The sequence below is a fragment of the Mustela nivalis genome (assembly GCF_964662115.1).
Source record: "Mustela nivalis genome assembly, chromosome: 1".
NCBI lineage: Eukaryota > Metazoa > Chordata > Mammalia > Carnivora > Mustelidae > Mustela > Mustela nivalis.
In genome coordinates this window covers 69,345,495-69,372,055 of record NC_139020.1, presented here as the reverse complement: position 1 = coordinate 69,372,055, position 26,561 = coordinate 69,345,495, and the positions used below count along the sequence as shown (strand labels likewise).

At 37.1% G+C, this 26,561-nt stretch overlaps 2 protein-coding genes across 3 annotated transcripts in view; one reads left to right on the top strand and one right to left on the bottom strand.

Moving 5' to 3' along the window:
• Positions 1-578: 578 nt before the first annotated feature.
• Positions 579-24,322, bottom strand: DIPK2A (divergent protein kinase domain 2A). Of its 2 annotated transcripts, none has more exons than XM_082713157.1 (3): positions 22,997-24,322; positions 8,132-8,435; positions 579-3,417 (listed from the first exon to the last, which is right to left on the bottom strand). In XM_082713157.1, the coding sequence occupies exons 1-3, from the start codon at positions 23,651-23,653 to the stop codon at positions 3,086-3,088; spliced, it is 1,293 nt and encodes a 430-aa protein (XP_082569283.1). In that variant the 5' UTR covers positions 23,654-24,322; the 3' UTR covers positions 579-3,085. The 2 variants fall into 2 exon arrangements, with proteins under 2 accessions (XP_082569283.1, XP_082569284.1); XM_082713158.1 differs by lacking the exon at positions 22,997-24,322 and adding an exon at positions 22,246-22,333.
• Positions 24,323-25,774: 1,452 nt separating this feature from the next.
• The window catches only part of SLC9A9 (solute carrier family 9 member A9), a 679,861-nt gene continuing 679,074 nt past the window's right edge, over positions 25,775-26,561 (top strand). Inside the window, exon 1 of the mRNA XM_082713071.1 lies at positions 25,775-25,861. The gene's annotated coding sequence lies outside the window, so the exon portion shown is untranslated. The remainder of the gene's footprint in view (positions 25,862-26,561) is intronic.

Below are 26,561 nucleotides of genomic sequence, written 5' to 3'. Positions count from 1 at the left end.
ATCAAATTAACTCCATGTATATAATAGCTAGCAGTTTAGAACGCCTGCAGCTGGATATTGAACTTTTAAGAAAAGACAATGGTATCTGAGAGCTTTTCTGCTTTGGTGATACTGAGGTACTACTGTTAATTTTTAGACTTGATATGGTACTGTGATTTTGCTGAGAAATATGTATCTCTGAATCAAATAACATCTCTCAAATTTGCTCAATATAACCTGGGGTCAAGCAGATTAGGACATAGATGAAATAAGTTTGGCCACATGTTGCTAACTTTTGAAGTTAGTAAAATCATAGTTAACTATTATTTACTATATTATTTTTTTGTATACATTTGAAAAATTCCCTATTTTTTTAAAACTTCCATATCAGCAGTAAGTTATCTACTTTAGAAAAAAGTTTACTACAGAAAAACAAAAGAAAACACACAAACTTTAAGTCTAGCACACAACCCACCAGATAGTTTCTGAAAACAGTATCAAAATACATGCAAGAGGAAAAAAAAAATAACTTATTGACACAACCTCACTTTCCATTAAAAAAAAATTTTAGATATCTGAAGTTAAGAGAGTCTGAAAAGTGTGGTTCTTAAAGTATTCTTTATTAAGATCATTAAAAGTTGTAGAAACAACTTTATATTATAAAGGCACAGGGAGACAGTTCTGATAAAATATTCAAATTAAACAGTAACGTACAGTACAAAAGACAATTTTAATGCACATACAAACCCCAAATGTCTGATTCAAAAATATTTTACTGTGTCTATTAATGGGCAATGATTAAAAATATAAATTGCTGCTGTATAATAAATATCTGATAGTGAACATCTTGATAGCAAAGTGAACAAAATATTTATTGCTTTTCACATACATATTTTTCCCTGTAATTTAAAATTCCTAATTCTTTTACTATCTTCTCAACTTTTTCCAAAGATAAAAGAAATTCCACATAATCTCATGGGGGAAATGGGTAGTTGTAACAACTACCTCCAGTAGCAGTCACTGCTGGCAGTGTTTTCTCACTTCCTGTTCTACAATCACAATTGCTTTTCCAAAGTAAGATAAATGTTTGCCAACCCACATAAAGACAACCCTCTGTGACTGGCATTCTAAAGTTTGTAATGAACACTTATCAAATATAAAAGGTGCTCTGTTTTGAAAATGTGTATTTTATTTGAAGTTCTAAGCAGTGAACGTTTGACATAATTTTACCTGCTCCCCTCAAAAGTTTTCTGAAGTTGTAAAATGTCAGCTTTGTGAAACTTCTAGCACTTAAATGTTTGAGGGCTAGTTGATATCTGTAAGGTACGGATGTATAAAAATTAACATAATGCAATCTATTTTATAATGGAGAGAACTTACCCTTCTCCCAGTTTTTTATACTGGGGTTAACATTATTGATTTCATCATGCTTTTTTGTAGCAACCCAGTTATAGATGGTACAAGTAGAATTTCTATCACAAGAGTAAAATAACATGAATGCACCATCCTAACTCAATGCTATCTCAACTTAAGAAATACCTACATTAAAGTATTTGATAATCATTGTAAAGTTACTTAACCATGTCACCTTTAGACAGTGTGTAGCAGCTAGTAATGTGCCTGGCACAGAGCTGATGCTCAATAAATAGTTGCTGAATGAATGAAAAGAAAAAGAAAAACCTGGCTTTGGTGTGCATATTTTAATCAATTTCTGATTTAGAATAAGGTCCACCTAGAAAGAAATAATTGCGCACTACACCAAACTTTGCTGTAAGCTAAAGCGACCAAAAAAAAAAGTATCACCTATGTTAGTGATAGTTAATTTATATATTCTAACTTTTAAAAATAGCCCACAAATTTCACATGTTTGTTAATTTTTATCCACATACTTAAATTTGGGGTAATGAATACCAAGTTGGGCAGACTGGCTAAACTATGCTTTTCGATAAAAGTAACTAGTCCATCGATAAATAAAAAGTTATGATGCCCAATTAAACTCATGATGACTATAACATGTTAATTTCTGCAAAACTACCAATGACTATAAGGTAGGATATCTTTAAGTCACATATGCCTGAAGCAGCTTACCTTTGCAACATAAAGAATAACCAGTTAGATCTGAATTTAATAATGACAGAGTTCTAGTACTGCAAGTGTGATAATAAGAACTTTAAAAATCTAACCATGACACCAGATCTAACATTTCTTTGGCATATGCATTACTATCTTGGACTAGTTAGCATTTAAAAATACTGTGTTGTTATTTCTTTTTTCTTCAATCAACATTAACAAAAGGTGTAGATTGCTTGTATACTCTTCTTAAAGCCTTTAAAAGGACAAGATGACATTTTGCAACATATGCCAAACTTTGTGTTTAGTGTACACTTGTAATTATAGGCATAGAGGGACGTAACTGTTAAATAACCTTGAATGATTTCATGCAATGGTGAAACCACAGAAAGTGGGAAGAAAAGTATTTACATAATAAAATATTCAGCTCTCTGAAAATACAGTAAACCTGGGAATCTTGCCCTAATAGTAAATGTGTACCGCATAGCACTGAACAGAAACTAGTTGAACTTTAAATAAACACATAGAATAACCTGAATGTGTAAAGTTTAATAAAAAAAAAAACATAAAAATGAGGGGAAAAAAAAAAAACACCTCTATATCAGAAGGAAAAAGTGGCCTATAAAACAGGCCAATCTAACTTAACATTCAAAGTAAATGCAAGAGATTCACAAAATCATGATAGTAATGCAAATTAAGTCAAATACCAAGTACCCTTTGATACACAAGCCAATGCAACTATCAGACTCATTTCCAATAGCTTCACAATATTCATCAATCCACTCAGGCATTCAGGGGAGCGAAGCAGTCAATGATGATAGCTCAAGTCTCCAAAGTCTAAGAACAAACTTATTTGCAGAAGTGTCACGAGATTTTTGAAGTAATGTCTCATTTTGATGTTAACATAAGATATATCAGTGCAAGTTTATCATCTTCTGAATGTATTACTTCCAAATTTCATTTTTCCAGATAGTTTTTGGTGGTTTAGTTTTAGCCAGTGCTATTTAAACGGAGAAAAGAAAAAATTCGCCATAGACTACCTCACATTGTTACTTAATTGTGCTAGGTATTCACGCAGTTCTTTTGCAGCCTGAAATCTTCCATAGCGCTTCTTTGGGTTGGCACACTCGTCCAGCAAGGCCTCTAGTCGGCCGTCTTTGGCAATTTCACTTGGTGGGTCATGAAGAAGTCCTCCAGAAGTGCCACGCCAGGTGGCATGTCTGGATAAGAGGTTCTGACAAACAGCATAGTAATTGTGGTCCACAGTTGCACGAGCACAAAGAATTTCTTTCGAAAATGATAAGCAAGCCTCCTTATCACAGTCATCAAATTTGCTTTCATACCATACATCCCAATTTTCAGGTTTATCTGTAAAAGGGGGAAAAGCAGAAAGAGAAAAATACATTTTAAAAAAGCTCTCATTCCTTCCCAAAATATAAAATTTACTAATCAACACAGTAGTATTTGTACCTAAAATTATATAATTTTAAACACTGAAATTTATTAATTTATATATAAACATTCAGTGGGAGTTCACCAAGGCCAGGCCTAAAGATCAGACAAGGTCTCTAACTACTCAAGGGTTGCGCCTAGAGGATGGGAACTTTCCATCACAAAGAGAAAGTGCCATACAGAAGACTCAATGCTACAAGAGTACGGAGGAAGCAGTACTTTTGCCTGGGGCTATAGAAAGCTGCATAGAAACATATGTTTTAGGTCTTAAATAATAAGCAAGTGTGCAAAGAAATGTGGGAAAACAGTATGCTAGGCCCAGTATAAAATGTGCAAAGGCATGGATTTAAGGGCTTGTTCCAGCTAATTCAGGGGACAATAAGATCACAAATGAGGCCAGAGAAATAGCTTGGAACTTGTGTGGTCATGAAGGCGACTTCCTTTATAGAAAGATAACTGGCACTGAAGACTGGAGTGACTAAGATGAGGATAGTAACTAATGGTCCAGAAAAAAAAAAAAAAAAAAAAAAAAAAAGCCAAATTGCAGAAACACAGGAGTTTAATTTTGAGGAAAGTTTGAGGTTCTAATTGGATGACAAGGTAGATATTATTTACATAATATTATTAACATTTTATATGTAGAGTAAATATAAAGTAATTACCAGGCATTCGGGTGAGCATATCACATGCAACTAGAAACAGACTTGAAACTTAGGGCTTTAAAGTCACAGCTACAGTACACGCATTTAAAACACATCAATATACAAGTGCTTGATGGAGCCAAGAAAAGAGCTGAATTATATTGGAAAGTATGTTGAAAGCAAAGGAAAGATGTGAAGACAAGATGGAACCTTGGAACTTAAGGGGTTAGCAGAGGAGAGGCTAGTGAAAAAGCTCATTCATTCAGCAAATAATAATTTGAATGCCTACTCTATGACAATAAAGGGTATATACTAGGTAAAAAAAAATAATAAGATGATTCCTGCTCTCACTGGCTTACTATCAAGTACATGAAATAGATATTAAATAAATAAACATTATCATAAGTAGTGGAAAATGCTACAAAGAAAACACATTTTTAAGAGTAGAAAGGTTTCTGAAATAAACAGCTTTCCCTTCCATCAGTTACAGTGGTCAAGTGTAACTTTTAAGGTAAGGTTCAAAGGACAGGTACCTAGATGAATATGGAAGACAGATGAGGCACTTTAGGTAGAGCATATGGAAAAGCCCAGAAGCAAAAAAGTTCATTTAAAAAACCAAAAGGCCATTGTAGCTGAAGTATCAAGGGAAATAGACAGAGGGATATTAAAATTCAAGCATTTTAGGCCCTGATTAAGAACGCTTTCTTTCTTTTCTTTCTTTCTTTTCCTTCCTTCATTCCTTTCTTCCTTCTTCTTCCTTTATTCCTTTCTTTTTTCCTTTCCTTTCCTTAGGCCCTGATTAAGAAGGTCTTCCTTCCTCCTCTTTTTCCTCCCTTCTTTTCTTTTCTTTCTCTTTAATGTTTATTTTGTACATAAAGAACATAACTTACTCTACTTCTGCTTGAAATTCACATTCAAATGTTATAAAATTTTTTAAAAATTGGTTCACCTTAAGCTCTTGCTTTTAAATTGAAGTATAATTAACATACAACATTATATTAGTTTCATATATACAACATATTGATTGACAATTCTATACATTATTCAATGCTCACCACGATATGTGGTCACCGTCACCATACATTCTTGACTATACTCCTCATGCTATACTTTTCATCTTTCCGATTTATTTAATAACTGTAAGTTTGTATCTCTTAATCTTGTATCTATCTTGCATCTGTCTTTATCTATTTTGCCCATCTCCCCTCTGGCAACCATCAATTTGTTCTCTGTATTTAAGAGACTTTGTTTTTTCTTTTCTTTCCTTTTCTTCTTCTTCTTCTTTTTTTTTTTTTTTAAATATGTTCCAAATAAGTGAAATCATGGTATTTACCTTTCTCTTCCTGACTTACTTCATTTGGCATAATGCCTTCTAGGTCCATCCATGTTGTTGCAAATGGCAAGATCTCATCCTTTTTTATGGCTAAACTTCCACTGTGTATATGTACATAAATATATACACATCACTTCCTCTTTTGTGCTTTCACCTTGAGTTGCTTCCATGTCTTGGCTATTGTAAATAATGCTAGAGCAAACATAGGGGTTCATATATCTTTTCAAATTAATGTTTTTGTTTTCTTTGAATAAATACCCAATAGTGGAATTACGGATCATGTGGTATTTCTATTTTTAATTTTTTGAGGAACCTCCACACTATTTTCCACAGTGGCTGCACCAATTTACATTTCCACCAATAGTGCATGATGGTTCCCTTTTCTCCACATCTTTGGAAATGTTTGTTACTTAGCTTTTTGATACCAGCCATTCTGACTAGTGTGAAGTATTCTCTCACTCTGGTTTTGATCTGCATTTCCCTGATGACTAGTGATGTTAAACATCTTTTCATGTGCCTGTTGGCCAACTGTATGTGTTCTTTCGATAAATGTTTCTTCAGTTCTCTGCTCATTTTTAGTAAGATTGCTTGTTTTTGTGGTATTGATAGTACGTAAACATGAATTTGAGTTTTACTTAAAGAACAATGGGAATTCATCAAAAACTTTAAGCAAGCAAGTGGTAAGATCAGATTTATGTTTTAAGAAAGAAACTATGTGAATAGAAGGAAATCAAAGGACTCAAGAATTTCAGGAAGTTGTTACTAATCAGTCACTTCATAAGTTTTGCAATTAGGTGGTTGCTAATGGTAATGCAGAAATCTGTCAGGTTCTAATGGGTGGAGTATGAATGGAGGCTGAGGGAGTAGAAAGAGGCGAGTAAGCAATACTTTTAACAACTGAAAAGCATGGGGAAAAAAGAAAAAGTCTTAGACATATTTATTTATGGGGACGGAAGTGAAACTGGATTAAACTGGATTTTAAGAAGGGAGTGGGAAGTTGAAGATAAATGTAATAAGTTCTCAGAGAAGGATCTACTCTGTCTGAAATAGAGGAATAAATGTGTATTGTTTTTACTAGTTTAGGTAATAAAGAAAAGGACACTTAGGGAGTTGTCACAGCAAAACCTCAGTTTCCCTGTGAAGGAGAAAATAAAGATCATTTACTATAAAGAGTTCAGCAAAGAGTGTCAATAAATACAGCATTTTGAAAAGTAGATATTTAGGGCACCTGGGTGGCTCAGTGGGTTAAGCCGCTGCCTTCGGCTCAGGTCATGATCTCGGGGTCCTGGGATCAAGTCCCGCATCAGGCTCTCTGCCTAGCAGGGAGCCTGCTTCCTCCTCTCTCTCTCTCTCTCTGCCTGCCTCTCTGACTACTTGTGATCTCTCTCTGTCAAATAAATAAATAAAATCTTTAAAAAAAAAAAAAAGAAAAAAAAGAAAAAGTAGATATTTAAACAACCCTACCATGAGACATTTGAAAAGAACTGGTCACGGCTAAGGTATTACTGGGGCAACGCTCACTGTACGAATATACTTGTGTGGTTGTAGTCATCCAAGATTAGGAATTAGTTGGTATAAAAAACTGTGACATGTATTCCAAGAATGTCTACATAAAAAACTGTCAGAAATTATTTTTACAAACACTGAAATGAAAATTTTAAAAGTTTAGGCAAATTGCATAATTCTGTGAGTATACTAAAAACTACTGATCTACACATTAAAAAAGAAAAGGATAGGGTCTCTTCCCTGGAAGGAGCTACGTGGTGAGTCGAGAAATAATTAAGAAGGTAGTTTGGGTGAGTATGGAATCAGAAGGTACTGGGAAAAACCAAGGATCAATATAAGATCATGCAAAACCTAAGTGTCAACCTAATAAATTGCTGTTACTGCCACTGCATTCCCCAGGTGCCACACATTTTTGGTCTGGGCTCATAAAAAGATGCTCATATGACAAGAACAAAGGGGATTAATAATATAAGACCCTTATCATAGAACAACCCCCTTTCAGTTTCTTTTATTAAGTTATAGAGTTACAGACTTTGTCTCTGACACTTTAAAATTCCTGTAGCATTTAATTTTCAGAATACTTCAGACAATCTATCCACTTTGGCCATGACAAGCTCACAAATATATAAAGAGTAAAGTTTTGGGTAAGATGTAATACTGTCAAATCAAAATTAGGGATTTGCAGTGTTAGAAATCATCTAAATGGTTAAAAGAAAAAGAAAATCACCATGGGGACCCCACAGAACAATGGAACACAGAACATCACTGTGTTAAGTGATCCCACAGAAAAATAAGACCTCCATGAGAGCATAACAGTTTCTCTGATAGTCTGTAACTACATAAAAACTTAATTCTGCATTACAATCCTAAACCACAGACTGTTAAGAAAAAGACATGCATACATATACACACATACACACACACAGAGTATATCTGTGTCCATTTGATCCAAAGGATATTTTACTAGGAGAAACTGATTAGAGTGCAATAATATAATAAACTGGTTCTGTTTACTGATACTGGTCAAATTAAAAAAAAAAAAAAGAGGCAAGGCTTTCATCTAAGAAAGAAATTAAAGGTTTGTGTCATATAAATGTAAACTTTGACATAAAAAATGTGTATAAGAAGCAAATTTAAGTTATATACTTACTTTGTCTAATTAACCTTTTGTCAGCAACCAAAACATTTTCAGCATCCACAATGATTACCTTCCCATCTCTAGGACCAACTGCAAAATTGTCGAAGCTGACGTCCAGGAGGTAGAGTGCAAATTCAAAGTCATTGTTTGTAAGCTGCTCTGCTATTTCCATTAATTGCCATGCAAGGTCAACTCGTTTCTCCCATGGTGCATTAAAGTAACTCCACAGTTCTTCTCCAACATAATTTACAGCCACCATTCTTCCACAAGCTCCAAGATATTTTGCAAATGGCCAACCTTCATCAGATGGAAAACTCTACAAAAGAATTATCCTAATATTACAAGAGATTCTGATGAAGATATCCTAAGTCTACCCCTCAGATCCTCTCAGCAGAGATTATTACTAGGCATGCGCTTGGATTTGTTATATTCAGGAGCTGAAGAGAGATAATTTGATTTCTAATTCATATCATTACTATGGACCTGAAAAAAATTTAAATACATAACTTTACACTATAAAGCTAAAATAGAAAGTCCTGTTTATCTTAAATTTCAGAACCAAACTGATCAACAAAACATAAGGCAACTTCCTTATTACCAAACCTGTAAGTATTTACAATTTCTTTTTGACTTGGTGTAAGTACAGTCAACCATCCTTTCTTTTGAGTGAACAGCACTGCAGGCCTATTAGCCAGCAAGTATTTACCAGGCACCACTCACTGCGCTGTGCTGGCAATTAGGAGTGAACTAAATGAAGAGTCTCTAAAATAAAAATTTTAGAAGAGAAGACAGATACTAAGCAAATAACTTTGAATCTAAATGTTAGTTACCAGGAAGTGGTATGAGTCTTGAGAGCATTTAATAGAGACCTTACCTAGTCCACAAACAGGTGGGGGTACAATTTAGAGAGGAATTTACAGAAGTGTTTTTTGTTTTTTCTTTTTTTTTTTAAGATTTATTTATTTGTTTGACAGACACAGTGAGAGAGGGAACACAAGCAGGGGGGACTCCATCCCAGGACACTGGGATCATGACCTGAGTGGAAGGCAGATGCCCAACAACTGAGCCACCTGGGCGCCCCTACAGAAGTGTTTCTTAACCTATAACTAAAGGTTAGTAAAGCACAATCTGATGTCCTTTTGATACAACCTGCAAGTTGTACCTTTGGTCCCAAGACAGTCTTGCTTCCCTTTCTACTGTCACTGTATTTCTGTTCACCTTTAGCTCAACTTCAAAATTATTTATTCTCCTAATCAGACTTTATCTAAGATACTTTCCAGTGCTAAAACACCCACCTGGCAAAATGAGCATTGTGGTGCAAAAGAATGGGAAGTAATGTTTTAAACAACTTCTGGGAAGATAATATGGCTAGAGGAAGTACAGAGGAAGCCTGGCATCTTTCCTTAAAATGGGGGGAAAAAAATCACAAGATGATATTTATATAAACACTGTAGGGGAAACAGAACAAAACAGTGCATAATATAAATACAGATTACTTCTATTGTTAAAAATTGAACAATCTACACACTATTTTTTTTTTGAAGACTTTATTTATTTGAGAGAGAGAGCGAAAGCAAGAGAGGTCACAGAGGGAGAGGCAGAAGCAGACTTGCCACTGAGTGGAGAGCCCAATGCAGGACTCCATCCCAGAACCCTGGGATCATGACCTGAGCTAAAGGCAGAAGCCTAATCTGACTGAGCCACCCAGGCGCCCCAATCTACATACATTTAAAGAGCTAAAGGCTCTTCTTCCTGGACCACTTATGAAAATAAATAACATTGTTTGCCCTGAACTTTCATAAAATTGAAAAATTCAGTAGTATCCTTAATATTAACATGTTTATCAACTTTAAAACAAAATGTTCTTAGAACTAAACTTGATCCATAATCATCTATTTTCATTTGTGTTTCAACTATAACTATTAAAGCACAGTTACTGTATTTGTTTCTTTGTATATATAATTTCTTTTAAATTTTAATATCTGCAGTTTTGTGATAAAACACTAATTAAATAAATTAAAATTTAGATATGATAGTAAGAATCTTTAGTAAATGAATTGATTCAATTTTAATTCAAAGGCAACATCTGATTCTTTAGCAAGAAGGAAGAGGGAAGCCCATTTTTCATCTTATACCTAAGAATTTTTTAGGTACTAGGTACCTTAAAAAGTAGTGGGTACTGGGAAAGTGAGACTGCTCATGTCCAATGTGAGCTGCAAAAAACTGTTTGCTAACCATCTTGTTTTCTACTTTTTCTTTCAAGTGTAAAATACCTCAAACCTTGAAAATTTACACAAATAATTACAAAAGAGTTAAGTGTTTCCCAGAAGTATTTATGTACAATGTCCATGACATTAAAAGAAAAAAAGGGAAAAGAACTAAAAATTGTAATATAAGAGATTATATAGTTTTGTCCCACAAAAAGTAAAACAAAAAAATTTCTCCATACATTATTGGTATATTATTCACATGTCATACCGTAGAACAGATACAAACATATCTTTGTGAAAATAAAATGGTCTTTGACAACAGGAGAAAAGGGAACCTTGCCAATATCTGCACATGTACAAATGCCTCCTTGTTTTTGGAGCCTTTCCAACTGGCAAATGACAGTCAAATATACACTTCATTACCCAAGTCCCTCATAGAAGAAGATAAAATATATGAACAAATGTCAGACTGAACAATTTTACATTCATACAGTGGTTTCTGACAATGTTAACTGAAATACTGTTATGCCTCATTTTAAGAAGAGCACTAAAATTCTTTCATATAGCTTGCTACCTAATCTTTTGGAAGAACTTTAACAAATGAATCCATACCACTAACTCAGATGACAAGAATTTTTCAGGGTATAATCAAAATAGTCAGATTTTATTAATGAGAAAAGAATTCTATTGAAAACACTATAGGACAAAGAAAATGCTCAAAGGAAGCCAAAACATAATTTTTATTTAAAACAATTCTGGCTTAGAACCAAATTACAATGGTCAAGCAGAGTGTAACAGACAAAACTTTTAAGAGGTTACAGCCTGAATTTGTTAAGTAATCACACAATGAGAAACACAATTTCTTACTTTCTGATTATTAAACTCAACAGAGCAAAAAAACCCCCCAAAACAAAAACAAAAACAAAACCCATGGCAGCTAGAATAAGAAGTTTATTGCTGAGATTCATAGTCCAATGATTTGTTAAAAGCTTTACACCAGGTTGAATGTACATCAAAGTGTAATAGCTAAAGTTTTAAAACTAAATTATTAGCTTAAAATTATACAAAAGTACAAAACATTTATAAAATTACGTATTCCCTTTCCAGGACTGTACTTAAAAAAAAAAAAAAAAAAATGGTGAGCACCCAAAGAAAACTTCTCTGACTAATCCTACCAATGTAAAAATTAAAAATGGAAATTTAGGTATCAAGATAAACACGGATAACTGATAAGATTTAAAAAATATATTATATGCCTTCAGTTAATTTACAAAATAAAAGTATTTTGAATATGAAACCCAAGATAATTCACTATGTCTCTTTCTTTCCTTTTGTAACAGAAAACTGCAAGCTACCTCTTGGATACCATAAAACTCCAATAATACTAATAATAATATTACAGGCATTCACAGTATCTTAAAGTCAGTTTCAGAAATAAGTAAACAAAATCACCAAGGTCACCTTCCATTTTAAGAGAAAATGAAGTTGATATAAAATGTACACACTCGATATTAAAGATTAGAAAATTTAGGTATTTTATATTCTTTATGGTAATGTAACATTTTATAAAATTCATATATTTAAAAGACAATAAAATATACAAGTAAATAGTGGACTTGAAATCACTCTGTATCTCATGAACTGTGACTGTGCTAAACTGAAACCTCTTAGAGCTTTCAGTCTTTTCCTCTGTAAAACTGGACTATTTGTACCACCATATATATTCATTAAGACAATCCAAGAACCAAAGGAAAAAATAGAAAATGTACTTTGCAGATACACTACTTTAAAAAGAATTTTTTATACTACTTTATAAAGAACTGCTTACCAAAACATTTTATACTTCCTATTTAAACCCATTAAAAAAGAAGTCCAGATATTCAAGAGTTACACTTATTTTCATATCACTTACTGAAAGTCATCCACAAATAATGAATATATTCCAAAAATAGTCAAGAACCACCAAATTAGAAAAGCATCATCACTATCCTCTAATAGTTCCTAATTTACAGTGAAATATATAAATTAGCTACCAAGGTTTAAGAAGGCTTAATACTATGAAAAATGTATAGGGCATCCATAAGCACTAAAAATAAAAGAAATTAAAACTTGGTAACTTGTACATACATAAACTCAGCATTGTAATTTCTTTTCATTTATAATAGTTAGCACCACAAAATAAATTCTAAAAGCTGAAGTATTCTATCATCTATTTACTGATCAAAACCAACCATCATAATAGTTTACGTGATTTATAATGGGGATGTGAAATCTAAGAATTCTAGAGTTGGAAATCTGTGAGTTATAAACCTAGCGCAATCTTACTATCACAGTTTAAGTGATCTGCCTAAAGTCACACAGATAGAGGTAAAGTTAGGCTAGTACAACCCCTCAATCCAATATCTTCCTGTTTCAAAAGTTTCTAAATTTTGGAAAGGTAACAGTGCATATATTGCATTCTCCTATTATGGAGAACCTGGGACATATTATGCTGTGAAAATAATGTAAGCTAATTAAGTACCAAATAGGATAAAGCACATAACTCTCATGTTTTCATATATTTTTTGATTTGATAAACCCTATTTACTATAGGTTTTTAAATTTGGAATTGCAGATAAGAGATTGTAGGTTAACCCACATTTCACTGACTACTACTAAAGTAGTAGTTAGAAAGTGAGAGAGTCACTATGGAATGAAGAGAATACGAATTTTATATTAAAAAGTTCTAGATCTAGCGTAACAACATCATGAAATACTAAGTAAACAGCTGTAAATAAAATAGTCCCTATTCTCAGGAAGCATTTTCAACCTGAGTTGGGAGAACGATTATTAAATATACAAAAATCATAAATTACATAATTTGTTACAAATTATGAAGTAGAGTATGCTGAGAAAGAGAAGTAGGGACATATTTCAGATTGTGTGGTAAAGGTCAGCCTCTCTAAGGAAGTGCTACTTAGGCTGAGATAAAAAAGATGGGGGTAATATTAGACAGACTGGGGAGGGGGCGTAAAAATGTTCCAGGCCACAGAAGAGTCAGAAACAGTTTTCTCAGTACTGAAGAAAAGGCCAAAAGCAGCTTTACAAAAATGAATGAGGAGGAAATGGCTTGAGGTAACAGAGTCTGTAAAGAGAAGCAGGGACCAAATCATGCTGGGACTTACAGAATAAAACAAAAACAAAGTCCTCAACAGGGCCTAAATACTCTGGAAAAGCAAAACAAAACAAACAAAAAACCCAAAACAATTAAAAAAAAACCAAAGCCTTAACATTCAGAAACATTGTACATACTGGAATTAACAAATATCTTGTAATACATAATGTTATTCTTTAAAAAGAACCACAAGCTTTTATAATACCTCAATATCCTTTGATCACTAACCACTGTCTCACCAGATTAATAAGGTCATTTTATTATATTATGTCAGAACACAGTTATTTTAAAAAGACATACAATGTATGAGTAAAACTGACAGATTCAAGTAAGGTCAACTCTAGAACTTGTGATTTACTCTTTTGTTTTTCCTCCTTACATGACCAACAGTAGGGTTTGTATATTACGTTTAAAAGACTGGGGCACCTGATAGGCACAACAGAGTGTTGTGTCCCAACTCTTGGTTTTGGCTCAGGTGGAGATCCCAAGATTGTGAGATGGAGCCCTGTGTTGGGCTTCGTGCACAGAGTCTGCTTAGGACTCTCTCTGCTTCCCCACTCCATGCTCACTTCTGCCCTTTTGCGTGCTTCTCTCTCTCTCTCAAATAAATAAGTCTTAAAAACAATAAAAGATCAGGTGCCTGGGTGGCTCAGTTGGTTAAGCGACTGCTTTTAGCTCAGGTCACGATCCCAGAGTCCTGGGACAGAGTCCCCCATTGGACTCCTTGCTCAGCAGGGAGTCAGCTTCTCCCTCTGACCCTCTCCCCTCTCATGTGCTCGCTCTCTCAAATAAATAAATAAAATCTTTTTTTAAAAAAAAGATCATATACTTCGTTTAATGCAAGAAATATTTTACAGTCATTTACTAACAATATTCCATTAATTTATTAATAATCAAAACACACAATTTAAAATCTGGTTATAGGTTTTCTAAAGAACTGGCATTTCTGAACACACAGGAATTTAAACTTGAGAATACTTATCAAAAGTTAATGTTATCAAAAGACAAGAAAATGCTTAAAAGTTCAATTTAACTTTAAAATTATTTTTAAAAGCACAAATGTGAACAAAATCCCATTGTAGTAACGCATGTTATAACAGCTGTTCACAGAGATTAGTCAACTGTACTGGTGACAGACTAATGTGTTCACAGTTCTGTGAACTGTCTGGAGGGGGAATATAGTAAAATTACTGGGATGATTTAATGGTTACCTAATTTTTGCTAAAATTTCTCTAAGACTTTAGCTTCTTAATGTATACTGCTAAATAGTGGCCAAAATCCATTGTAAATACTGTAGAATCTTAATAATCTCAAGATTTCTAAGTTGCAGGTTATGTTCCATTTATTTCATTAAATAATTTCCTGAATGCCATTTTCCACCCACCTAGAATTCCAAATATGTTAAGCAATTCCTTGAAAATAGCAAGGTTATGCTATTTCACTGAATATGTCCAACAGCTGTTTCTAAAATTGGAAACTAATGTCAAAATGCAACAACAAAAAATCTACATAAGTTTGATAGAAAACAATAATCTCTTAGAATAAATAGTTTAAGCAATGCACTCCCCTCCCCCATCACTTGGCTACAAGTTTTAAATATGCATAAATTTACCTGTCTCAAATGATGCTTTCTTACCTATAGTTACATCTGCAAGTGTGATCCACATTTCTAAGTTGAAATACAAATCTAAAACACCATACTCATACACTCATACTTATTTTCTTCCAATAATGTTGGAAGAAAAATTGAAATAAAATTTCAAATAAAGAAAAAGGATATAATAAGCTTCTTCAGGACCCAATAACCCAAAAACACTACTTTGCTTTCTTCAGTCAAGACTTTATTTCTTTAAGGTCTGACAAGTAGAATAGTAAGTACGAACTTACTCCCCTGGTTCCTTTAATAAAACATAAACTGAATTAACATCACCCTTTTGAAAAAGACCAAACTATCCTCTAGTAGCACACTGTATGTGTTAAACCCGAGGCCTAGTTTTAAATTTGTATTCCTGTTGTTGCCTTAAATTCACTACAGACAAACAAATACTTTTGGTCCCCCTCCCCCAAAGCCATTCCTTCTCTGGGCTTGCACATTATGATAAGGAATTATTTAGTAGTGTCTCGGACTAAAACCCCAGGATATATTCTTTATTTTTCCCTTTCCATCATACCTTTACCCATCAGCAAGTCTTGTCAACTATTTTTCCAAAATATACTGGTTGTCCATTTTTTATAATGTTCATCACAACCATCTTAATCCAAACCACCATTCTCTCCCACAGTCTTGTGCAAAAGCTTTTCAGATTTCTCTCTTACCCCTTACAATGCTTCTCCCAAATCAAGCCCTACTGAAAACACCTCCATTGTTTCAAACTGCCCTGAAATTTAAAAAAAAAAAAAAAAAAAAAAAAAAAATCCTAAAACTCATTATGCATGGTTACAAAGCTGTACAGGATATGACCCTTGTCTACCTCTATGATCTTATATTCTACCAGGCTTCCCTACTCCCATGCTCCCTTGCTCCTCTGAATTTGCCTTATCTCTTGTCCAAAAACACTGTGCCCTCTGATCCTTGCACCACTAGCTATATCTCCCATCATTTATACTTCGGCTGAAATGGGACTCTTCCTGACCACCGAAATTAGAGTATTCTATCCCCAAACCAAGTCTCCATCACAGGAGTCTGCTGTATTATTTTTATAGTATGTAAAATCTGAAATTACCTTGTTTTTTGTTTGCTGCCCTCACCTAGTATCTGACAACACAAAGTCTGCACAAACTATCCTGGCCTGCCATCTTCACAGTATCCTACAGGTACACAGATCAGTTCCTGGAACTACTGAGCAATGTCACACAATTCTTGCCAGAACTTTTCACTTCATAGTTAAAACTCCAAATGTGCACTGGAAAGTCAAAATATGAAGGAGACCCTGAAGCATCACACCTACCTCAGATGATCTAGCTTTTAAGACTGTATCTCAGCCTAGGAAATTAGACCAGAATTAACCCTTTAAAAAAAATTATCACTTGTTACTGTACTAATTACAATTATTGAACTATAATAACTTAGAAAAAATTAAAATATTAATATTGCCTACAATATTCTTTCTATTCAAAGTACTTCATATGGGACAAATCCTTAACCCTTTTAATTACCATTCAAAAAAAATCTATCGCCTGAAACAGCAACTAGGTAGGTATTTAAGGTGTGTATATATGTAAATAAGGTAACATTTGAAGGTTTGTTATAGAAAGAATAAAATGTGTGTGTGTGTGTATTTATTTATTTAAGGTTTTATTTATTTATTTGACAAAGAGACACAGTGAGAAAAGGAACATAAGCAGGGGCAGTGGGAGATGGAGAAGCAGGCCTCCTGCTGAGCAGTGAGCCTGATGAGGGGCTCAATCCCAGGAACCTTGGGATCAGGACCCGAGCCAAAGGTGGACACTTAACGACTGAGCCATCTGGGTGCCCCAAAATGTATATATTTCTAAGATAGATGTCAACTTAATGTACTGAACAACTTTTCAAGTACAACTAAAAATGAAATAAATTAATTTGCAAAGTTAAAAAAACAAAGACATTTTGTGTATATTATTGGAATAACTTTCTCCTTTACTCTTTAAAACAATCTTGTTATAGGTAACTATTATAATTCCTATTTTGTTAAGAAACTAAGGCTCTAAAACATTAAGTGACCATTCAACAACTTTTGAGTTAGTACAGAATACTATCTCGATACTACCCCACCACTCTACCTGCCCACCCCCCCAGCCTCATCCATGGGCAAAATCCTATTTATCCTTTAGAACTCAATTCGCATGAAATCTTCCTTGGTATCCACACCTATAAAGATACACTCATGTCTCTCCCTAAATGAGTCATCTGACAGAATGCAGGTATATATATTTTTTAATAGGGCTTATTATACTATACTGGTTGCAACTCTTCATTTATATACCCACCTCTTATACAGTACACTATTTATCTATCTCCCTAGACAGATCCTTTGACTCCAATTGACTTATAACAGACCATTTACCAAATAAATAAAGTCCAGTTCTTCTGATTCTAAATCCAGAGCTATAGGTCCAAAGAGCTTCCAGGTTATTTCAGATAACTTTCTATCAAGAATCTATTTTAATAAAGACATTCAAATTGGATAAAGATTTGATACATAATTAAAAACCTTTCAAGGTCTATGACCAGGATGAATAACTATCCACATCTTACTAATAATTTACAGTTATTTACTAAAGTTAGTTGTATGTGTAGGGAAAATGCAGGGCCTATATTCTAAGGTCATATTAGTTCAATATATGCATAATGAATAAAAAGTGAAGACAGGAAAAAATGTCAGCCATTGTGTGAAGTTTACTGCAATACAGGAAGTAGGCCAGAAACTATAAACCAGAAAAACAGAAAATAAAAACCAGTTGATGATCCTGAGAAAATGATTATCCAAGTCTAGAAAGCAAATCCCCCAAAAGTAAGCTTTCTATTCCCTACCAACATGTGTGAGGAGATGATCTACGTGGTGGAAATATAAAGGAAAATTGCTTGTAGATTAGACAAAGTACAAAAGGGACCTCAGAATTAATAATGGTGAGAAGATATGAATAAATCCAGAAAATAGGCCAGTGGGGCAAAATTATTTTGCTCCACTGATCTGGAAGTGGTGCTATCCCAAGGGTGATTGCCTGTTTCTACAGTCTTTCCAAAATAAGAGTCTCTGGATGAGAGGTACACAGAATTATAGCATTATTTTTGTTTTTTTCATGAAGCATTTTCAAGTGTCAATAAAACCTCTGATTAAAGAAAAACACTAAAACCTCTAGATTTAAGGCTACAAATTAGATTAAAAAAAAAAAGGTACTCTACTTAGAACTACCTACTCAGAACCATCTTTGAAAATCTGGGAAGGCAGTTACCACAGTAGCATCCAGTGGGAGAGAAGTAGGTGGCTCCCTAAGCTGTTGTTTGCAAAGACACTCCTGAGATAAAGTCTGGAACATTCTTTCAAAATGCTACTGCCCCCCATATACTTGGCCACATGGAGCTCCATGTTTTTTTCCTTTAAAGGAAATCTCTGGTTTTTCGTTTTGTTTTAATCTGATTCGGTGTGTAAAAGTCTGGGAGGAAGGGAAGCTTGAAAACACGGTTATCTATCCTGGCCTCCTTCCCATACCTTCTAGCAGGGACCAAGTACCAAATCCCCCAATCCCCTTTTCGAAGTTTAAACCCACCACTTAAAACTCAAACTCAGAAGTAGAAAAAAATAATTTCTCAAATCAAGGGTTTGAGACTAAGGATTTGGGGGCTAAAAAGGAAAGGACCTAATACAACAGTCTTATTTTATAAATAAGTCCCATTAAGAGTTCATCATCTTGTCCAAAGTAAGACAGCTAAATGGCCATAATCTTTTGTATACTTCAAAAACCATATCTTGGGCAGTGCACCTTAAAAATATTTTCTCCTTTGGGAAGTATTTTTAAGGACAAAACAACATTCACTCAACATTTTCTGTAAAAAATTCATCATGTAATATAGGGATGGACTAAATCAATGTAACCAAAGGTATGGCTCATATTCTGAATCATAACTATTTTTAAGATGATCCATATAAGCTTCAAAACAGCTGATTAACTAGCTGATGGTTAAAGTTACTTTTACCTTATTTAATGTCTAACATTGAGTGCTTCCTTAACAGGGATTTGGCACTATATAATGTGGTTTGCATGTACTATGTCATTTATAAAAATTGAAATAAAAGCTAAAATCTATAGCATAAATGACAGTTACATGCTGATAAATCAAGGTATTCCTATTAAAACCATGATTCAGAAAATTTAAGATAAAGTTCTATAAATGTAATGAAACAAATCCCAATTCCTCCATCTTAAACAAGTAAGAGCTTTGTTTCTATAAATAAGACCATCGTCATTATCTCTAGGTCATCAAGTCAGAGATAGTTTGGGCTTCAGCAAACTCAGACAGTATTTTTCTCTAACACACACACAACTTTTATAAATTCGAGAACAGGTAACTACAATATTGGTAGAAAATTTACCAATAACCTTGACATCTTGTCAAAACACTTCAACTCCTTGATTTTCCAGTATTCCAAGAATGCTATACACAATAAAAAATCAACAAAGTCCCTCTCTCCAATTTTCTTCACAGGATTATTGGTATACTTATAATTAAAACATAACTTCTTGGTGAAGTAAAACTGTGAAGAAAAAAAGTATCAGTGTAGGAAAAAAGGTTCTAGCATTATCTTGCTTGATGTTTATAAAATTTTTTTAGAAGATGATAATTCTATGGACAAACAACTTTTCTTTGAACTAGATAAGCTGCTGTAAGCTAGTAAAACTAATCAACGATGGGAAAAAAGAGTTGTACTTTCATACCATTTCATAATGGCTAAGACCATATTAAAATCTACATAGCCTTACATAGATAAGGTATGTGTATAATAGATCTTACAGACACTTAGTATCTTCCATGTCTTCTTTCAAGGCATAATAGAAAATTCAATTGCTTATTGTTTCTTGAAATCAGAAGAGGCAAATTTAACAGGCAAAATTTATATACATTTTCAGTTCTTTCTTTAGTATCCATCAAGAGATTTTTAAGTATTTACTTTGGAAGCATGTTTACCACACTGGAACTTTTGTTGAGAATACTTTGATGAAGTCAGTACAAAAGACTTTTTTCCCCCCCAAAGTAGTTAATTTTTGGACAATCAATATAAGAAAAATCCAATTTGTCACCAACTGTCCAAAAATTCAATGAGTAGCTCCCTCTCCTGGAAACAAAAAAATGCTGCGTTACTCTTTGAGCTGTAAAACACAGGCTTGATCTTTAAGCGTATTTTTTAAGGTACGTGAACAAAAAATGCACAAACAGGCAAATATGAGTGAGGTTTTCTATCATTATTAATACAGTATAGTACCTTAAATAGCTATTAGTTTTATAGAAACCCATATAAATATTAAACTTGAACTCATTTATCTAGTTAGCAGAAGTAACAAACATCGTGATTTGACTTTGTAACAATCTGCACCTTATCACAGAATTTCAAGATTCCTTTAACTTTAGTGGTTTTACGCCACCATCAAACCTCAAATGCATTGATCATACTTAACTCACTAATATTTCCCCATAGATGAAGTGGTTCTATAAACAAAGTACCAGCTCTGTGAAAATTTATTTAAAAATAAGTCTTACTCAACTTGCTTGTTCATCATGTAAAAAATTAAACATACCAATATGACTGACTGGTATTAAAGACCCCAAATTTATATTTAACACAGCACTTACTAGTTATAGAAAGGGGTTGCCTAAATTTCAAATGCAATATACAAAAGCCAAAATTAACCAGGTTAACATATATTTCCTCACATATTAAAAACAAACTCTTATCCTATAACCCATCTATCACCCACTCGGAGTAATGGTGTCACTAAGTTTAAATAACAAGGATATAACTGATTTTAAGTTGTTTATCACTAAAGATGAAAACAGAAAGAGGAAGTTTGAGGGAAGAGTTAATCAGAAAAGGAGATATGAGCTCACTTGCCTATCTCGACTACAAAGTAAATTGAAAATGTGAAAACAATTTCAAACTTCAAAAATTTAACATAAAAGCTTCCCAAATAAGGCAAATTTTCCTTAGTGCAAATCAAATGCCAAGACAGCTTTATAAAGGACTGGATTTTTAATCTTAAAATATTAGTCCTATTGTTTCTAATATACCAATACTCATAATCACCTGATAAAAATCTTTCAATTGGTACCCACTATTACAAGTGCAGAAAATGTGTACTACTACTCACATAGCTCCTTACCAAATTTTTGGGTCCCAGAGAATTTGACAGGTTATCTGCAAATACACTGCTAAAGCCTTCTACAGGGACTAACCTTTCTAATATAAACATCTACTTCTCAAAGATAAAAGACAGTGTAAATGGAAAAAAAAAAGTTTCAAGTCAAATGTATATCACAAATATGGACTTAAGCTTTATAGACTGGCTAGTTTTATTGAAACCACTTAATAAAATAATTTCTTAGAAGGAAGTTTAACCAGTTTTACACACCATTCACTGTTAAAGAGAGCAGTATTTAATATACAATCTGTACTTTAAATGTAACCCCTTAGTTACAACCAATAATAGTTTAAGATTTACTAAGACCCTACACTAAAGTTTTGAGGCAAAGTATTTATTTTGTGTTAAAATTATCTGGCTGAACTAATGAAACAAAGCTGGTTTCTCTTAGCTAAGTTGGGCAGCGAACAACTTGAGAAAAGAAAGCAATATAAATGAATACCGTACATTCCTATTCATGCACTTCAGATTAAAAAAAAAAAAAACCAAGAATTCTGTACAACCACACCCCCCACTAGTAACATTCTCAGGAGCACAGAAAAAGCATGAAATATACCAAAGTTAGTTATTAATTTTAAGTGATTCAGAGGAGCAAGGTAACTTTCCTGCAGTTACAGGAAGGGTCACCACCCCACAGCTGTAACCACTACCCAAGGACAACACACTAAAGCCGGGTGGGAATGTGCAGAAACTCAGTAACTACTCCAAAGGTCAACAGTGTTTTGGGTTTTCCTTTTTTTTTTTTTTTTTTTTTTTTGCTGTCATCACTAAAAAGACGCCAACCTACTCCCCGAAAAGATGTGTTTGTTTTCAAAATAAAGTCAGGAGAGAGCCAATAAGGAGAAGAATCTCCTTCCCCTATTTCTCACCCTGGCTGAACATTTCATCTTCTTCCTGCAGCCAAATTACTAGATGAATACAGCAGGTCACAGAATCAGGATGAAAATGTCCGTGTTGGCCTCAAATCCTTCCAGCCCCAAGTCCAACGGTGCCTTACTTTTTCCTCTTCCTAATCCCACTCAAAGCGCGGCTCAATGGATTATGCTGACCACAGCCTCAATTCCCCAGCTCGTCCCCAAATTAACTGTCCCAATGACCCGTCAGATAACTTAGCTAAAGGATAAAACTAAGACTTTGGGGCCGAAGTTAGGCCGGGCACGAAGAGTACCAAAGGGGACAGCGAATGCAATGTAGAAACACTTGAAAAGAATTAAACATCCAAGGGCTCGTGAACAAACCGCACTGTGGAAGTGCAAACCCCGGTGGATAAAAGCAGAAAGGCAGGGAGAAGAACCCAAGGAAACTCACTGGAGAGACATTTTAGGAACGTACAAGACGCGCTCCCTCTGCTGTTAAAGGACCCGCAGTCGAATCCGAGATGCGCCCGCGTCTAGCTGCCAAGAACGGACTCTCCCCGCTCCGGGTCGCCCTCCCCGATCCGACACAGCGCCCAAAGGTCCCCCCGTGCCGCCCCCTTCCCACGCCCGCAGGCTGGCCCAGCCGGGTCGGTCCAAACCGGGCAACGAGCGCCGGCTGAGCCACTTCTCCGACTGCGGTTACCCCACGCGGCCCTTCCCGGTAGGAACCCCCCCCCACCCCCTTCCTGGGCTCCGCGCCTACCTGTAGCACCAGCGGCTCGGGGTTGAAGGCCAGGGTCAGCAGCAGTTGCATGCGCTCCGAGTCCTTGAGATTGCGCAGCAGGAAGCTGCCCGAGTCCTTGGTCTCGGCGTAGCGGCGCACCAGGCGATCGAGCAGGCGCTGCGAGGGGCAGTGCACCAGGTCCGACCAGCCCTCCACCGCCTCGGGCGTGAGCAGCCGCACGTCGCCGTTGAGGCGCGCGAACTCGGTGCGGGGCATGGCCTGGAGCAGGTCGCAGCGAGGTCGGCCGGTGGCCCGTTTGCAGATGCTCTGGTCGAGCTGCGCCAGCTCGCGCTGCGAGCCGAGGCGCTTGAGCACCACTCGGCGGCGGCCGCCCTCGCGGGGCTCGCCGTACTGCGCGAAGTAGACGTTCTTCACGTTGAGGAAGTCCAGCAGGCGCAAGCGGCCCCACGCCTCGAACACCACCTGTCCGTTGAGGAAGCGGCGGCACCAGCTCGTGCCGAAGCACGCCGGGCACTTATTGAGCTGCAGGAAGCGCCGGTCGGCCAGTTCGTTGCGCTGCCAGGAGGCGAGCAGCGACGGCGAGTGCAGCACCATCAGCACCAACAGGCTGCCCAGCGCCGCCAGCTTCAGCGAGCGGGACAGGCGGCCCAGCTTCGGGGGCACCAGGCGCCACATCCCGCCCGCCGCCCGTCCACACGCACCCGGAGGGCGAGGGCACCCGTGGGCGCCCCCGCCGCGCCGAAACCTGGAGAGAGACCGGCAGGGGTCCCCGGGCGAGAGAAGGAGCGAGGTCGTGGGCTGGGGCGGGAGGCGGAGTAGGTGTGTAAGAGAGAAAGACGGGGAGCGGGAAGGCGCCGACCAAAGCAGGCTGCGACTTCTCCCAGTCACTAGTCTTCACAACTCTCGAGCTCCCTCCTCCGAGCTCCCCGCCCTCCGACTCCGGCGGCCCCTGCTGCACGCCAACCAAGTTATAGAGGAGCGGGAGGGAGGGGGGAAGCGCGGGGACCCGACGGCCGCGCGTCCGCGCGCGCGCACGCGCACTGCTCGCAGGGGGCGCGAGAGCTGCGGCGGCGACCGCCTGTGGGGCGAGCGGGGTCTCTGAGGAGAGAGAAAGAGGGACTCACGGAAGGGGAAGAGAAGCTGGAATAGCTCACACCGAAAAGTAGCAACAGTGTAGGAAGGTGGGAAGGATGAGGTGCCCGCGCGTCCCTGACGCCTCACGCCCCGATTCGTACGCGCTGGCTCTCCAGAGAGTGGGAGCGGGGGCCAGGGGGCGGGGCTCGCGGGGCGGAGCGAGCGCGTCGCGCGCCGCCCGGAAAGCGTAAGCGCGAGCCCGCGGGGGTGGCTTTCGGGGCCGGTTTGGCGGGGGCGGAGCTCGAGCTCTTCGGGGAGGGATAAGCTGGCGAGATGTGGTAGCGAAACGACTTTCAGTTAACAGTTAATCTTTTATGATTGTTGAGTTTTACTGGGGCCTCTCTTTTGCTATCATGGAAACGCTCCTGTAAGCGGGAGTAAAAAATGAATTGCGGAATTACCAGCCCTCCACCCACAAGGGCTCTCGCCTGGGAAGGAGGGGGGGTGGGGCAACGTGCTCCACGCCTCTCACCCGGGTGGGGCGCGCGCCTGGGGGCGGGGCGAGGCGGGGCACGCCTGGCGGGAGTTCGCGTCTCCCTCGGCTCGCGCGCCTCTAGGCCAGGGGCGGGTCTGGGGTGAAAACGTGGGAAAGGCGTGAGTTGTTGGCGGGCGGGGTGGGGCGCCGCGTCTTTGGCGTCTGTTATTATCTGTGGAGGCATCTTAAATTTCCTGAGCGGGTACGAAAAAGCGAAGCTAAATGAAAAGTGCCATGACGAGAGAACCGACGCGGCCTGGTGTAGCCGGGAGTTCTGTCCTAGCTGCGGCGAGCGGGGATGAGCAGTTGGCGGGGTTGCCCTGCTCCCGCTGTTTTCACGGCGCGGCCCTGAAGCCGTTTGCTTCACTTTGGAGAAGTGAATTTTCCGGCGCGGTCGGTGAGGCGCGGGCTGGTGTTTCCAGCCCCCGCCCCCCACAACTCCGCCCCGCGGCGGTCCCGGGGCTGGAGCCTGCTGCCCCGCGGGCCTCGACGCGTTGCTGTGGCGGTAACCATGGGGACCCTGGGCTGTCTGGCGCTCCACACAGGCACGTTGGCTCAGATTCACGCCACGACTGCAAAAATAACTCGGAAATGCTGAACTATAGCGCCTTGTTTGGGTTTGAGTTTTAGGGGACCCGGACTCTAGCAGTAGCTGAGAACATATAATCCTTTTTAGTCTGAGCCGCTGAGTTAAAATGAGGGGTGTTGGTGGTTCTGAGAAGAAGGTGGTTCCTGATATGGTCTTAAAAACCAGAGCCCTAACTGAGTTAACTTTAAGGATTGGACAGGGATTTTTAGAAGACGCTGGTAACTGGCATGTATAGATCACCTCTGCAGGGGCTTATTGACAGACTTCGCTTCTCTGTATTCTCAAGTTACTTGACTGTAAAAAGCGCAGCCATCCTCTCGAGAAGTACTGTTAATATTTTGTCCTTCCAGATAGAAGACTTCAAACTTAAAAAGAAAAAACTTGACAATAAGTATATTCAACATAGAAGTGAATTTTAAATAATACTATATTACAGACAATTTGGAAGATTTAGGTTTCAGAGTCTTATATAAAGTGATTAAGAAATTTGGCTGCTACAGCTAAAGACTTTCTGCCCCCTTTGCAGTAATTTTATTGAACTTGCCTTCAAGCATCCTAAAACTCCATACAATGTGAAGTTATGATCACAACATCAAATGAGGATTTCCTGAGAAAGCGTTTGGTGTGATTACTCTGGAAATGTCAACACTGCTGCTGCTGCTGCTATTGCTGAATTGTAAACTAGGCAAGTCATTACTAAACTACAAATTTCCTAATTCCCTAATACCTTCTTACCTGTCCTGTAGATGTATTTGATTAATACCAGATAATTTGTGTGGAAATGCTTTAAAACAATAAAAGCACTACATACATTTTAATATTTATAGCTGAAGTGAATGATTCCATAAGCATTCTTGACGATAAACTGATTAAGCAGAGAGAATAGGAGCTTAGTTAGAGACTATTTAGGTGACTAAGTAACAGGATTTAACAAGTAACTGCTTCTGTGTATGAAAAAGATCTTTGGAGTTTTTAATCAGTCTCCAAATCCTTGGAGTTCTAAGACATCATCTGAAGAATGGATGCAGAAAGGCTTACTAGTCTATACAAGTTGAATTTTGAAAAATAGTTGCTTTGTCCCTACATATGTTGTATTTGTTTAAAAGCCCTGATACTTCCAATTTTCTAGACTTTTATCAAGTGTTTAAAAATTTAATAAATTTTAAAGTATATTTTTAAAAAGACTTATAGCTAAGTACTATATTAGGGTTTGGAGAAAGATCAGTAAGTGAATGTTAAAGTACACTGAATGTTAAAAGTACATTACCCACCTGTCCTATAAATTACAGGATGCTTTGGGCTAATAGATTATAAACTGACATCCAGAGCTATTCCCCATAAGTTTAAATAATGACAAATAAGGTAATTTCCAGTGTATCATAAAA

What these genes read in the sequence shown, in the direction of transcription:
- DIPK2A (XM_082713157.1), bottom strand. Translation starts at nt 23,653, where the DNA reads ATGTGGCGCCTGGTGCCCCCGAAGCTGGGCCGCCTGTCCCGCTCGCTG. An exon ending in CCGAGCCGCTGGTGCTACAG is followed by an intron (nt 8,436 to 22,996) that starts GTAGGCGCGGAG and finishes ATTCTTTTGTAG; the next exon opens with AGTTTTCCATCTGATGAAGG. An exon ending in CAAAAGGTTAATTAGACAAA is followed by an intron (nt 3,418 to 8,131) that starts GTAAGTATATAA and finishes CCCCTTTTACAG; the next exon opens with ATAAACCTGAAAATTGGGAT.